Source organism: Manduca sexta, chromosome 26 (assembly GCF_014839805.1).
Source record: "Manduca sexta isolate Smith_Timp_Sample1 chromosome 26, JHU_Msex_v1.0, whole genome shotgun sequence".
Taxonomy (NCBI): Eukaryota; Metazoa; Arthropoda; class Insecta; order Lepidoptera; family Sphingidae; genus Manduca; species Manduca sexta.
In genome coordinates, this window is record NC_051140.1 from 17,697,045 (window position 1) to 17,710,907 (window position 13,863).

Sequence of the window (13,863 nt, forward strand, 5' to 3'; positions counted from 1 at the left end):
ATGCCATTCTCTGAAATATCAAGAAATAAAGTCTGTTTAATAACCCAACAATTTTCCAATATCCTACAAGTTAACATTCTGACTCCAGGCATGATCGCGGGGACAATTAAATAGAAGCTAAAGTAAGGAACAATGGCATAGCCACGAGCAAACTTACTACCACAAAGAGCTTTTGTTTACACCCGATATACGGCTGGCTTTGAAAGCCGCAAAATTTGACTCATTGTACTGAGCGCTAGTCCACCTGAAATATGTATTAGTCTTGTATAACATTTGTTTATGAGGAAAATTTTGAATTAGAACTCTCTGGAAACATTTGAAAATTCTAGAGTTGAACGATTAAATATCTAATGTCCATGTTAACTTACTATGCCAGTTATGAATAATTAATGTTTTTCATGTTTTAATTATACAAGGCAATAGCCACTTTTGCGTCCAAGGGTTTTCAATGTGTCTTCAGAGTTAACGCATTGATTGATTAGGCTAACGAGGTCCAAGGTATAGCTCACTATACAGCTTTTGTTTGCTAAGTCGATTGGCTATCGCAGTTACGCAAGTTCTTCCTCCAAAATTATGATGTCTACAAAATACACAAATATCATATAATTTACAATAATTCCATGGCTCCACCTCTACATAACACAACATAGCAACCAGTTTATCTACGTAAAATTAATAATAAACCTGCAATTTTACCTATGTGGCGAAGCTTATCAAATTACATTTTAAAATTCATAGAATGAGAATTAATGCGCGTCATACAAAGGGCCGTAAAATCCCACAGCTGGGCGCCGTAATAACATTTAATGAACCTCCATTACGTGTTTATTGAAGCAAACGTGAAATCATATCCCGTGAGGTTTCTAAAGACGGAATAATCCAATTTTTTAAAATTAAAAAAGTTTTCAAAACATTCTCAATATGCAGCTGATGTACAGTCGTGCGCGAAATGGTTTGAGATATCGCGAGTTTAATATTACGTGCGAACATTTAAGTATTAATATTACTTCAAAGGCATTGTTTTAAGATAAAGATAAGACGCTTTACGTAACTTGGTCTCCAAAACTTACACCATTTTTTAACATAGGGCCGGTAAACCAGCAACTAAGTAACTTTGTGTGAAACATCTATTGTCCCTTTACACATTACCAAATATATTGTAGATATGCTATCAAACTGTAAAAAAAAGAATTAGATGTCAATAAATATCAAAACATGATTCCGCGTTCTCAGAGCAACATCACAGATGTTCAATAAATTTCAGGCAAACAAAGCACCCCAGCCGAGCTGACTCATTTAATTATACTAAAACTAAATTGACTACATTAACGTCTCTATTAACCTTAAAATGGCTGCAATTGGTTAAATATTCGCGTGATAACCCGACGGTGAAGTTAATAAGTCATGATTGATGACTCCCTACGTGTAAATTGCTTCCCTTTTATCTAATGTAAATATTTTGATCGCGCTATCGAAAATATTGCTTCCTATTTTTGGCTTTAGATATTTAATGTTATTACTCTCAATCATTTATTATCTTGACGTTTGACGAATGAAATAAAATTTTATGTCGTTATAATGTTATTAGATATATCTTATCGCTTAAGCTCTAAAAACAAATGATTTGCAAAATATAGGTGAAAGACGTCATCAACATCTGATTCTACAAAAATATGCGGCGATTTATAACAAAAAATATAACACCATTTTAATGTTTTATTTTTACATAGTTACTGTAATATTTCGAAAAAAAAAATTACTGACTAGTGCATAACTCTACTCTCTACAATAGTTTACAAAAGAACCGTGTATTAACTATTTTACTTCTAGAACTGTCAAATATCCAAGAAAATGTACCTATTAAGAAATATACATACATAACATCACGCATTTATCCCCGAAGGTATGTAGAGGCGCAACTAGGGCACCCACTTTTCGCCAAATATGTTCCGTCCCATGATGTAACTCAATAATAATTAAGAAATATATAACTCAATAATACAAATTATTATATTAATATCATAACAAGGTTGTCCCCGACGGTACCGAAGCCAGCGAAGCGTGTCCGGGGAGCGATCTCTCACGGTAAAATGAGCACACGAGCGGCGCATCTCCACACCATTGTAATTATTTAAACGTTTTTACTTACGCTATTAGTTATAACAGTTGCACAATACTTGAAGGTAAATTTAATTTTTAATGCTGCGTTGAACATGTCAGAAATATGATTAGAATGACTGTAAAAAATTATAAGGGATGTTACGCTGTGTAGAAATTAATTAAACTTAGATCTGCGTGTATGAAAAACATTGCATTTTTCATTTTAACTAATAACTATTAATAACCGGTTAGCAGCACTAACTCGTTATTTTGTTTTCTATTTCCAATTTCAAATTGCTATACGTAATTTCGTCTAGGGATGTAGTGATGCGATATTAGGATTTTATTGGAAGAAAATTGCTAGTGGCGAATGTTATTTCGCTCGTGTAGTGTATTGATTAACTTATTCCGTAAAAAGTATCTCGGACAAGTAAATATTCCCTTAATTCTACTGAAACTTCATTAACATTTCTTGATATTAGAACAGTGTTTTTGTGATTGACATTTGAATATCACAATATTATTATGTCGTTTACCCACACTAATATGGGATTTTATTGATAAGAGCACTCATTACTAAATATATTAACCTGATGTAAAACAAAATATAAAATATCGTAAATATAATTTTATTCTCATACTATAATCACGGTAAATCAATTTTGAAGGTTGGCCATCCTTAAAATAATAAGTCTCGTGCATTCAACCAATCCGCGGGCTGGATTTAAAAAAGGAAGATGTAATTCCGCTCGAACAACGGGTATTACCGTTAACACAATGGTGGCCAGTGGTCGTTATGGCCATGTCATATTGTTGGCTTATTAGCAATAAATCACGAATTATTGGACGCTATTATGCCGCGCTCGAAGCTCTTAGTAGACCATTTTTATTTTCAAAATTACATGCATGAATATTCTGCTATAATATTATCTCGTTCAAATAAATACCAATAAGTAAGGGGTAACTTATTGCAAAGCATAGAATTGACGTCAGGGGAATGATTTACTTTAGTACCATGATCTGACAGTTGTTACAGTGTCTTCTTTTAATTATATTCTTGTTGATGAAATACGTTTGAATATCATGATTTAGTAATAAGCATGCATATTTTTGTAGTCTCGAATCATTGAAGATATACAAGTCACCATATCAGCGATTCCAGAACATTTTAAAGTTCAACATAAATGTGTAATAAGTTCTTATACTCATGTCAAGTACAAGTATCTAACGTGGGTGGTTGTTGCAGAGCTACCGCGGCCGCAAGCCTCTCGGCGGCACCGCCGGTGTCCCAGGTGTGCCAGGAGCACCAGGAGTGGGAGTGGGTGTAGTTCCCGCCGCCGCGTCCCCCAGCCCCGCGCCCCAGGCGCCCGCCGCGCCCAGTCCCGCGCCAGCCACCACGCCCGCCATGAAGCAAGACCATCCTAGTCAGCCCATGGTAGGAATCCCACTTCTTATAGTAAGCTATACAACATTTTATTCATTCTTATGGGTCTCTTGGAGACTTGCCTAAGTCATAAATGCTTAAATTTTTTTGCATACGGATCTGTCAGCCTGTCCATGACTAATATCATTGTCATAGAGGAATTTGAGTGACAAACCTCTGCGTGGCTTTGTTCTGTTCAACATTCGTTATCCTCAAATAGCTGAGAGTCTCGTAATGCCCAGCACCTTGACTTCAATTTCTCTAAGATAAGACCACGATTTGCTTGTACAGCAATGCCGAAACAGCAAAATCGTACGACAAAATAGTTAAAAATGAAATTTAAGCTTATTCTATTAGTTTTACATAAATGAGTAAAGACAAGGTCAATCGTCTAATAAATGTCCATTCAAAGTAAAGCCATGCAAATTTTCTGAAGACAGTTCCCAACTCTAGCCATTTCAGGTAAGCCTTAAAGTACCTGATGAACATTATTGAGCATATTCTGAGAATCACACTCAAAACAATGGTTTGCACAAGTCCAGTTCCCACCTGCAAAGACAACGCTCTCGGGAAAAGTTTCGGTGGAGTTCTGGCTTCCTGCCAAGTTCGAGGCCCTTCACATTAAAGTTAGCATCCATCGACCAGTTTGACTGAGCGTTCTGTTTCGGGACGGGAATTATGCAAGCTTCGTCAAATCTGTATGAATTTGTTTAGTTTTTTATAGAAAAGTGTTAATACAATAGTAACAAATGAGTATAATATCATTACTGTGTTTTAGTAAGTAAAACAAACAAGTCCTTTCCTTAGCCTTCCTGAGACTACTCAAAAATAGATATTGTGAAACATTAACACATTGTTAAAATGCAGACTGCAGGCTGAAGACATCTTTTTAAAACTGCATAGTTTAAAGAAATATAATCGCCGCAATGTATCGCAGCAAATTTTATTTAAAAAAACGCCAGTAAAAACATAAAATGTAAAATTTGTATGCGACAATATCCACGCTTGACTGATAAACGTAATAACGTGTTTTAAGATTTTTTATAACGGCTTAATAGCATCGTAACTACAAGTTTAATTTCCGTAATAACCGTTTATTGGTCGTAAAAATGAATAGCACGCGTTTGTCAATATGCATTTAAAATTGTATACAATATGCAAGTAACTTTGAACACTATGGCTTTGGTGTCTAATATGCAAGAAGCAAGCAAGTCGGATTGATCCCTCCATTGAGATTCTCAATTACTTCTACCAATATTTTAACCTTAGTGTGTATTGTAACATTTAGAATACCATACCATTAATAGAAGGTATAGTCAAAAAGTAATCACATTTTCTGTTATAGAAAATATATACGTATACTAAGCCATATTATTACGTTACAAATAAATCACTATAAACCAAAGCAATCGAATCTATAAATATCACCAATAAAAACTACAAGTTTCATTCCAAGTACAGACAGTGAATAAAAAGGCAAACAGTTATAGCCAATAGCTGTAATTAAAATAAAATATTTACAAATGCCAGTAAATTACATGTAGCAATAACTTAATTACAGCCGTTGTAACGATAAACACCGGTTTAACAATGTTGTAGAATAACACATGAAAACGACATTACCGTCGACAGCCAATTTACATAATTATGGTAAATTTATTTGAAATATTTAACGGTTGTTGCTTGATTGCTTTATTAATAGCAGTTATTCGTCTTTACGTTATTGCGCTATTTAGCAACGACGTTGACATAATGATGCCTTTAATAGTTGGAATTCAGAATTGAATGTTGATTTTTATGTGCTAAAATTAAATAAAATGAATTAGCATAGATTTAAATTGTATTATGGAATAATCAATCCATTAATTTAGCGTTTCGATCAAAGAACAGGTTTGCCGAAGAAGGTCACCGCGGGTTTTGGTTGATATGCCGATGTAGAGTATACATTGGGTTAGGGATTCGGTCCAATGCTCGCCCGGGCGATGCTATACTCCAGAGTTTCGACATTGGGGCGTGAGATCGGTGAAACCAAAATAACCGTTCTATTCACCCCTAAGTGGTTGTAGCGATAACGCCTTCTTTCCTCGCGAAAAAAGAGGTTTGCGGGTCATAACATTCTAGACAGAAATTTTGTAGTTTTGTTCAACATACGCAAGCATCATTTTGAGAGTTTCCTACCTCAAAAGGAAACCTTAAAAAATATTTTTTAGTCCATCTCTCTATATATCAAGACCCTTTTTCTCAGTAACTCACATATATACTTAGATAACTTATCTACAAGTTCGTTAGTAAATCTCGATGCGCGAGTCTAACTCGCACTTATCTGGTTATTTTAAACTTCGACACAGCCGCTCTTGCTTACAAGCGGAGAAGTACGAACCGTAGATCTCGGTTAGATTTGCGCTTTGGAACTATTTTATGAATCAAATATTTTAATTATACAGTGAATGATAATGTTACTAACTGAATGATTAGACTGACTGACCACGCACGGTTTGATCCGATGGATTTAGTTAATTTAAGAGAGTGAAACCATATAGAGCATAGACATTAAAAGACATAGACAAGAAAAAAAATTACGTAAACAATATTCAGTAACCGTATAATCGATGGGTCGCGGCTGGTGCTAGTTATTGCCGTTATCTCTTCCGACTCAGTTGCTCGTTTGTTTTACTTGTTTGCTTCCATTATCGTAGTTAATTAACACTAAACCTACAGTGCATGGAGTATTCTCGCACTTCATTGCATTTGATGAGCCTAAGGAAGATGATTGATAGAATTATGCTGGTCTGCCTGACTGAAGGTATATCTTGGACGTAATTCTATAAACGGTACCACGTAGATTGTTCGCTATCCCTTAGAGTATAAAATATATTAGGTATACTTCCAGGATCCACAACCCAAGCGCACGCACCTCTGAATTTTAAAATGTTTAGTAAAGTTATCAAGTCAAGTCAAGTGTGTATTCTCAATGAATTATTGCTTACTTTAACGGTGAAGGAAAACATCGTGAGGAAACCTGCATACCTGAAAAGTTCTGTATATGAATTTTGAGCGTGTGTGAAGTCTGTGAACTTGCACTAGACCAACGTGGTGGACTAAGGCCTAATCCCTCTCAGTAGTAAAGGAAACCCGTGCCAAGCAGTAAGACAGTATATAATACAGGGCTGATATTATATATTATTACAAATATGGTCGTTCGTATCGGCGGAATTACAAAGATCGTCTATAGCAGGGATGGCGAACCTTTAAAGTGCCATTATTTATAAAAAAAATATATCTTGTAACGTGCCAACCAGGATCGGTTTTATCTATCCGAGTGCCCTTTTAGCGACTTTTTTATTACCTAGGTTTTTGATTTGTTTTTATTGGGGCTCGCAAAGTGCCTTCAATGCACCTGATGTTAAGAGAAATGAAGCCCAAAAAAAAATACATATGCAGTGGCATATTATTCGCGTGCCTGAATTATTTTGTCACGTCCACCACAAGCACACATGGCATTGATTCGTCATCTCTTGTATAGAGGATCTATTGCTTCCCATCAAAGAGTGTTCGGCAGTCAGCATACAACTAGATCAAGTTTACTAACCCTTATGAGACGGTGTAGTCTCCAAATTCACCGTTCTGAGTCGCAACAGGTCTAACACAGGGGAAATTTTATATAGAGATATGCCGGTTAATAAATTTATTAGTTAGAAAATGATGTTGCTACAGCAAGCCAACAAGGTTTTTATAGATGTTAACATAATCATTGAGCAGGAACTAACTCTAGGAAGAGATAAAGCGACGTAAAAAGCAATTAATAAAACATATTTTATCATAAATTTTATTACGTAGCTAATTATAAAATTAACTGAGGTAAATTTATAGTGTTTTTAATTTAACTACAAAGTTATAGTAGTTTATCAACAAGAAAATATCTTAATTATAAATGTTTTTATTATTGTTTATAAATATAATTTCGGCCAAAATCTTAATTGAGAATGAGGTAAATTTACAGCGGCTTTTGCCTAAATTATGACGTTTGCTTTCTGGTAACTCTTATAGCATTTATATTAGCTGTTAGTTTTACAAATAAAGATGAAACTAGTTATTAGTACGACAGTTTATCTTATCATTACCATAATATAATCACGTGGTATAACTAGCACGCGTGTCACCCGCAGCAAGATGTCAAAGTTTAAAATTTTTAATTTCCCGAAACGCTGCCAACTTTGCCAATTTCGGAACTCGACTCAGTGCGCGCCAAATTTATCGCTCTCCCTGCGTGTGAGCTCACTATTTTTATTATAAAACTTTTATTAATCCTTTTACGTTTAATAAAAATATTTATAATTATTAAAAATACGTTTCGGCGTATGTACTTTTTACGTTTTAACAGATACTTATAGAAAATCGGAGTAAAATTTTCATTTTCACTATGAATTCATAATTTCGTATCTCTCGTTAATCTAATGTCGAAAATGCTGATTAAACCAAAACTACATCCTGGCAAAACGCCCAGGCGTCACAAATAAAGAATAAATAATTCATTTTCAACACTATAAATCCATAAACCGTGAAATAGTTACGCAAGAACCCTTCCCTACGGCGAAAGAAACTGGATCTCTATAAAAACATCACGAACAATCGAAACTAACCCACTTAACTTTCATTTTAAACGCTATGATAGATACAATTTCAGTTGAACATTGTTTCGAAGCGAAATATAATAGAAATGGACGGTAATCGGCATAGTTTCGAGGTAATAACGGTTATTATCACGGAATATCGAAAACATAACTTACCTGCTATGAGACAGAGTCGATAATTGATTGTCTGTTTGCTATTGTCGTTTATTATGAAACATTTACTATTTCCTATTAATATTAGCTATAAAATATACGATGTTGTTGAACTCTACATAAAAGGAAAATGTATTGTTCCTGTATCCAATTATAATTTTGTGTGTGCCGATTTCTAGATATCATAACCTAATTAATTACGTACAGGACTGATTAATGATAAGAACTTTAGTAATGAGGTCATGTGTTACAGCTAATAATTTAACGAAAATATTATTTGTAACGACCAAAGTTGGACCGAGTTCGATGTCACTGAATTAGATCAACTTCATTGTATAATAAAGTATGTATAGTAACATTAATTCCACGATATTTATAACTTGTACGTGATGTTTTACAACAAATTTTATTTAATATATTAACATCTCACAGTGAAATCATTGTTGAACTCACGTTTGATTGAATAAAGGCCTAGAAAATAAGGTTTCCTTTGTAATAACCGAACCCAATAAAGCCCTAAGAAGGAGGCATCAATTTTATGGTACTAAGATGTACCAAGTTTTAATTACAAGCGACATATACCTACATGTAGGCTGTTTGTCCTCCCGATTCCAAATTAAAATCTTGCCAAGTTAAGAGTTGGTGAAGTAACGTTACATTATAATTTTCGCGCAACATGTTGCCGTCAACGTTTAACATGTCCCAACTTTTATAATTAAATCATTAAACTTTACACGCGTTTGGAAAAATGTTGCTATATCATGAATTTGTTAAGGTTTATGAATTTTGTGAGATGTTCGTGTATAGAAGATTGCTTTATTAAGAAAAGTAATTAGGGTTCGAAGAATTTAATATGTGGTACTACAGTTTTGTACGGAGCTTTAATTATATTCCCGTTTGGACTTTGAAGTCAGTTCTAATTAATGAATAACAAAAATTTACATGAGGTAACGGGCGCTGAATTAGATATTTTGGGTGGCGTTACGTAAGCAAGCTTACCATTTACAATCAGGCAAGTGCCCTAAGACCTGATTTGACAAACTTAAAATTTTATATCATTAGATAGTAACCGAGGTAAGCCTTAGAAATGAATATGATTGATTTTGATTCCTTCCTAACTGAATTTTGGCCTTGGTGGCCAATCTCAACGGAGATCGGCCACGCAGGAGATATTATAGTGAACAAGTGAGTGAGACGGCAATAGGGTACCGGACTCATTTTTGTTCTTTACTATTATCAAATATTTACATAATATAAATTATAACACAGAAATAATTATTAAAATCCGGTAAAAAATCAACTAGTTATAAGTCTTTGAATTTCGGTGGAAAGGGTAATTTACAAGAAACAGAAAAGAGACGAAATACCCACATGTGACGTCATCGGGAATTACGACGCGTGCTAAAGAAAGAGATGAAGCGATATCCCCACATCGCGCCCACTTCTGTACATTACAATATTTTAAATATGAATTGCTCGCTCATTTTTTAACCAATTTTCATGCAGTTATTGCAGCAGTGCTTCTTTTTCGTATTATTAACCATTACATATAGAATAATGTACAAAATCAAGCATAGGCCGGTCCCCTATCCGACACAACTGGAGAGAGATCAGGCGCAGGACCAACGGCTTTCCGTGCTTTCCTAGGCATTACGCCGCCAACTTCCTGATCCGAGCTGCGACTGAGTAATTTTGAGAAATGGAAACTTAGCATAAATCTTAAAATTCATCTCAATCATTAAAAATCCATAAATAACCTCTTAATATTAAAACAAAGGAACAAAGCCACGATAAATCAGAGATACATGAGTCAGAGTAGTTGTGTAAACAGGCGGTTTGCCGACCTCGGTCAACGTATGATTACGTCGGGCCGGTTCACACGCCTTGTATAATGAAGTAAATAATGCCCAACCTCGACCGACATCGCGCGTCACGTGTGATCGAACCAAAATATATCACTGATACGACGAGGATCTATATATGAGCTGGAGTTTGGTTCGAGAGGCACTTACAAGTTTAAATACATAATATGTTAGTGATAGAAAAAACTGCTGAAAGAATTGGAAATATAAGGTCCGCTTGGTTGGATATGAACCGTAATATCTATCATGCAGTGGCAAAGGTTCCATATAACCCAATTCCTACCAGCTTCCCTTTATGTAGAATCTTATTATCATTAGAACGATTTGTAGACCGCATTCATGCATATTAATGACCTACGTGTTGTATCGGGATACCTTTTGGAAAATTTCACCCTTCGCCACTGCTATCATGATAGCTTAATACATACAATCTCAATATTTTGAGTATCGTATTATTTATGTAAGTGTACAAAAAACAATATGGTTAATATAAACCGTTTTAAATTGTTACAGGCCCCAATGCCGTTCTACGCCGGAGATCCAAACCGATTTCCAACAGCATGGCAGACTGATCCATCACAAGGTATGTTTTTAAACATCTAAAGATTTTATCGCTATTTCAATATTTTACGATTAACGTTATCTTTAGAACTCATACATATATCCGAGGTCGCGGAAGAGACCTTCGCTACTAGAATAAATACAACCTATAGGCTAACAGTTAATGTAAACAATTTATTTTTGTAGGTTGGCAAAATCAGTTCATCCAGCAACTCCCCACACAAACTGGGCAAACCACGTTAGATTACCAAGGCAACCACACTGCGTATGCAACGTCTCCGCACTATCAAGCGAACACCACTTACACCGTCCAGAACGTCGCCACTACATTCGACGTAACGAACAACACTTATTATCAAACTGGAGTGCAGTCTGTGCCTACTCAGAGGCCGCCATCGAACCGCGGAGCTTACACCCCGGTCCCGTCACCAAGGGCGCCGCATTACACCACGGAATACCAGCAACAGTACGCACAACAAGCACCTACTCCAGGAGCAACGTCCGGCACTGACTCCAGACCGGCGTCAGCAGCTTCTTACCAAAACACCGTACCAACGTCAGCTGCGCCTGTGTACACCGTCAGCCAAACTTATGAACGGCCAGAATACGCGACGGAACACGCAGAAGAGTACAGTAACCCGGACAACGGGTCGGGAGATGGAACCAACGATGGCGAGAGACAGGAACAAAATTCCCAAAATGGACAGCATTCGGGAAACGCCGAGCCTGGGTACCTGCAGGGGAGCAACGGTCCGCGAGCTTCACTAGATTGTAGCGGGTATCCGGGCGGCTATAACAGCGGACAATACAGGGAAAATGGACAAGCGCAAAATCAAAATGAATGGCAACAGCAATGGCAGCATAACCAAAGATTACAGAATCAACAAATGCAAAACCAACAGCAGCAATTGCAAAATCAACAACAAATTCAAAATCAACAGCAGATTCAAAACCAACAAATGCAGAACCAACAGCAGCAATTGCAAAACCAACAGCAACAAATGCAAATTCAAAACCAGCAGATGCAAAATCAACAAATGCAACAGCAGAGGCAGGAGGAAACAGAACAACAAATGTTTTCCCAATCAGACAGGGTGAATTTGAATTCAAGGTTGAAAACGATGATATTAAATAAACAAAACCATGGCCGGGACGGCACGAACACGCCACCGGACAAAGGTGACCCCGGCGAAGGACCGCCTCGGGTGATTGACGATAGAAAGACCGGCGCCGTCGCCGTCAACGATGACAGAAATACTACCGGTCATTTTTTATCGTATAGCCACCATCTCCGAGATAATTACCGCATAGGCGAGCAAGGATATACCGCCGCTGGTAATTATTCACAAAACGCCCACGCATATGGCGCGGGCGAATTCGGAGGTGGTGGCCACCACGTATGGGAGGGGGGGACAGAAGTCCCGAGAGTTTATGATAAACACACTTCGTCTAAGAACGTATCCAAAACTCCTCAAAAACTGCCGTCCTACGCGGACGTCAGAGGTCAGTACGGCGCCTACCAAAACGCTCCGTACGACGCGCAAAAATATGCAGAAATTTATAATAGTGATAGTTTAAGTTATACTCAGCAAGATAGTAAAGATTTTCAATCAAAAATTCTCATCGGACCAGTATCGGAAATGAATCAACAAAATTGTAATCCGGCGAGGGACACTAACGCACAAAGACGAGCTTATGAGAGAGAAGCATACGATGCTAAGTTTAGACATCCTTCCGCGCCTTTGATACCTAAATTAGAAGCGCCTGATAATTATCAATATCATGTTAAGGACGACAGGTTATTGAAAACAGAACCTCAACGAATGTTGAATCAAAATTCGTATTCGAAACAAAACGAGATACCAATAAATCATCAAGGCCAACCTTACAGAGAGTATCCGAATGGAATTGTCGCAAGATCGCAACAAAATACTGTTTTACCACCCATATCAACGATAAAACAGGAAAATTTTGGCACAAAAACGCAGAACTACCAGAATTTCCAAAATTTTCCGTATGAGCGGAGACGAGATCCTTCAGAGCCGTTTCCGCAAGCACTCAGATTGCAAGAGAATATGGGATTTCAGAAATATAATAGAAATTATATGGAACCTAAACATATGCCGGAGCAAGCAAAAGGAGCTAATTCTGACCGAACTAATGTCGAACCTAAAGCCCCTTACTACATAGAGCAAATCAAATCTGAACACTCTCCGCCCGGTCACAAAATATATAAGAATATCAACTACAATCAGCATAAAAACGAACCGTATCTGTATTCGGGTGACGGCGGGCCGACAACGATTAGAAACGAAGTAGGCTACTCTTGTTGTAGACAGGGTTCTACCAAAAAACCGCCTCCGGAGCATTTGAGGGACGGCGCGTGCCCGGGGCATCAAACCAAAGACGAAGTATTAGAGGACGATCCCGACACAACAGATAAAAATGATCCCAAAAACCAAAAGCAATCAACACCCACTCCAGATGTAACTAAACCTAAAGAAAACCAATTCAATTACTCCAAAGAATATTTAGAAAACTTGGAGAGGTTGAGAAATAATTCCAGAACGGAAGTACCTGATTGTAATTGTTTTCCAGCAGATAAAAATCCGCCTGAACCAGGCAGCTATTATACACACTTAGGTATGTATTGATTTCGTCATTTTATCATTTTAACATAAAAGAAACTCTTATCTTAATGGATTGTATCATTTTTATAGGAGCTGCGTCTACGCTTGGGGAACTTCGGAAAGATTTCGAAGCACGGACCGGGTTGTCAGGGAAAGAGTTAAGAATAGAGAAGATTTGTTATACAGGAAAGGAAGGGAAATCGGCTCAAGGATGTCCAATGGCTAAGTGGGTGAGTGTATGGATCCCAAATTTTAGTATCCGTTTAGTAATGGATGTGTATATTACGAACATAAAGAACATAACATGTTATATTAACATAATATTTACACGTTTTCTACAATAACCTAAGAATTATTGAAAGTGAGAAAATCTCCGTTCTTCTGATGTTATTGTATTCATGATTAATTTGCTTAAAGACATTTTTTAGGTATGTCTTAGAGAGTAATATTAATGAATGTTCGTATTACTTTCAAATATTTTTGCAATGGAAAAATGGGTTAGC

General features: G+C 36.7%; 1 protein-coding gene across 1 annotated transcript in view; it reads left to right on the top strand.

Moving 5' to 3' along the window:
• Nucleotides 1-13,863, top strand: part of LOC115452729 (DNA N6-methyl adenine demethylase) — a 137,297-nt gene that overhangs the window by 117,432 nt on the left and 6,002 nt on the right. The window contains 4 exon segments of the mRNA XM_037443715.1: nucleotides 3,347-3,535; nucleotides 10,683-10,752; nucleotides 10,917-13,373; nucleotides 13,451-13,590. Coding sequence (XP_037299612.1) covers nucleotides 3,347-3,535; nucleotides 10,683-10,752; nucleotides 10,917-13,373; nucleotides 13,451-13,590 — 2,856 coding nt within the window.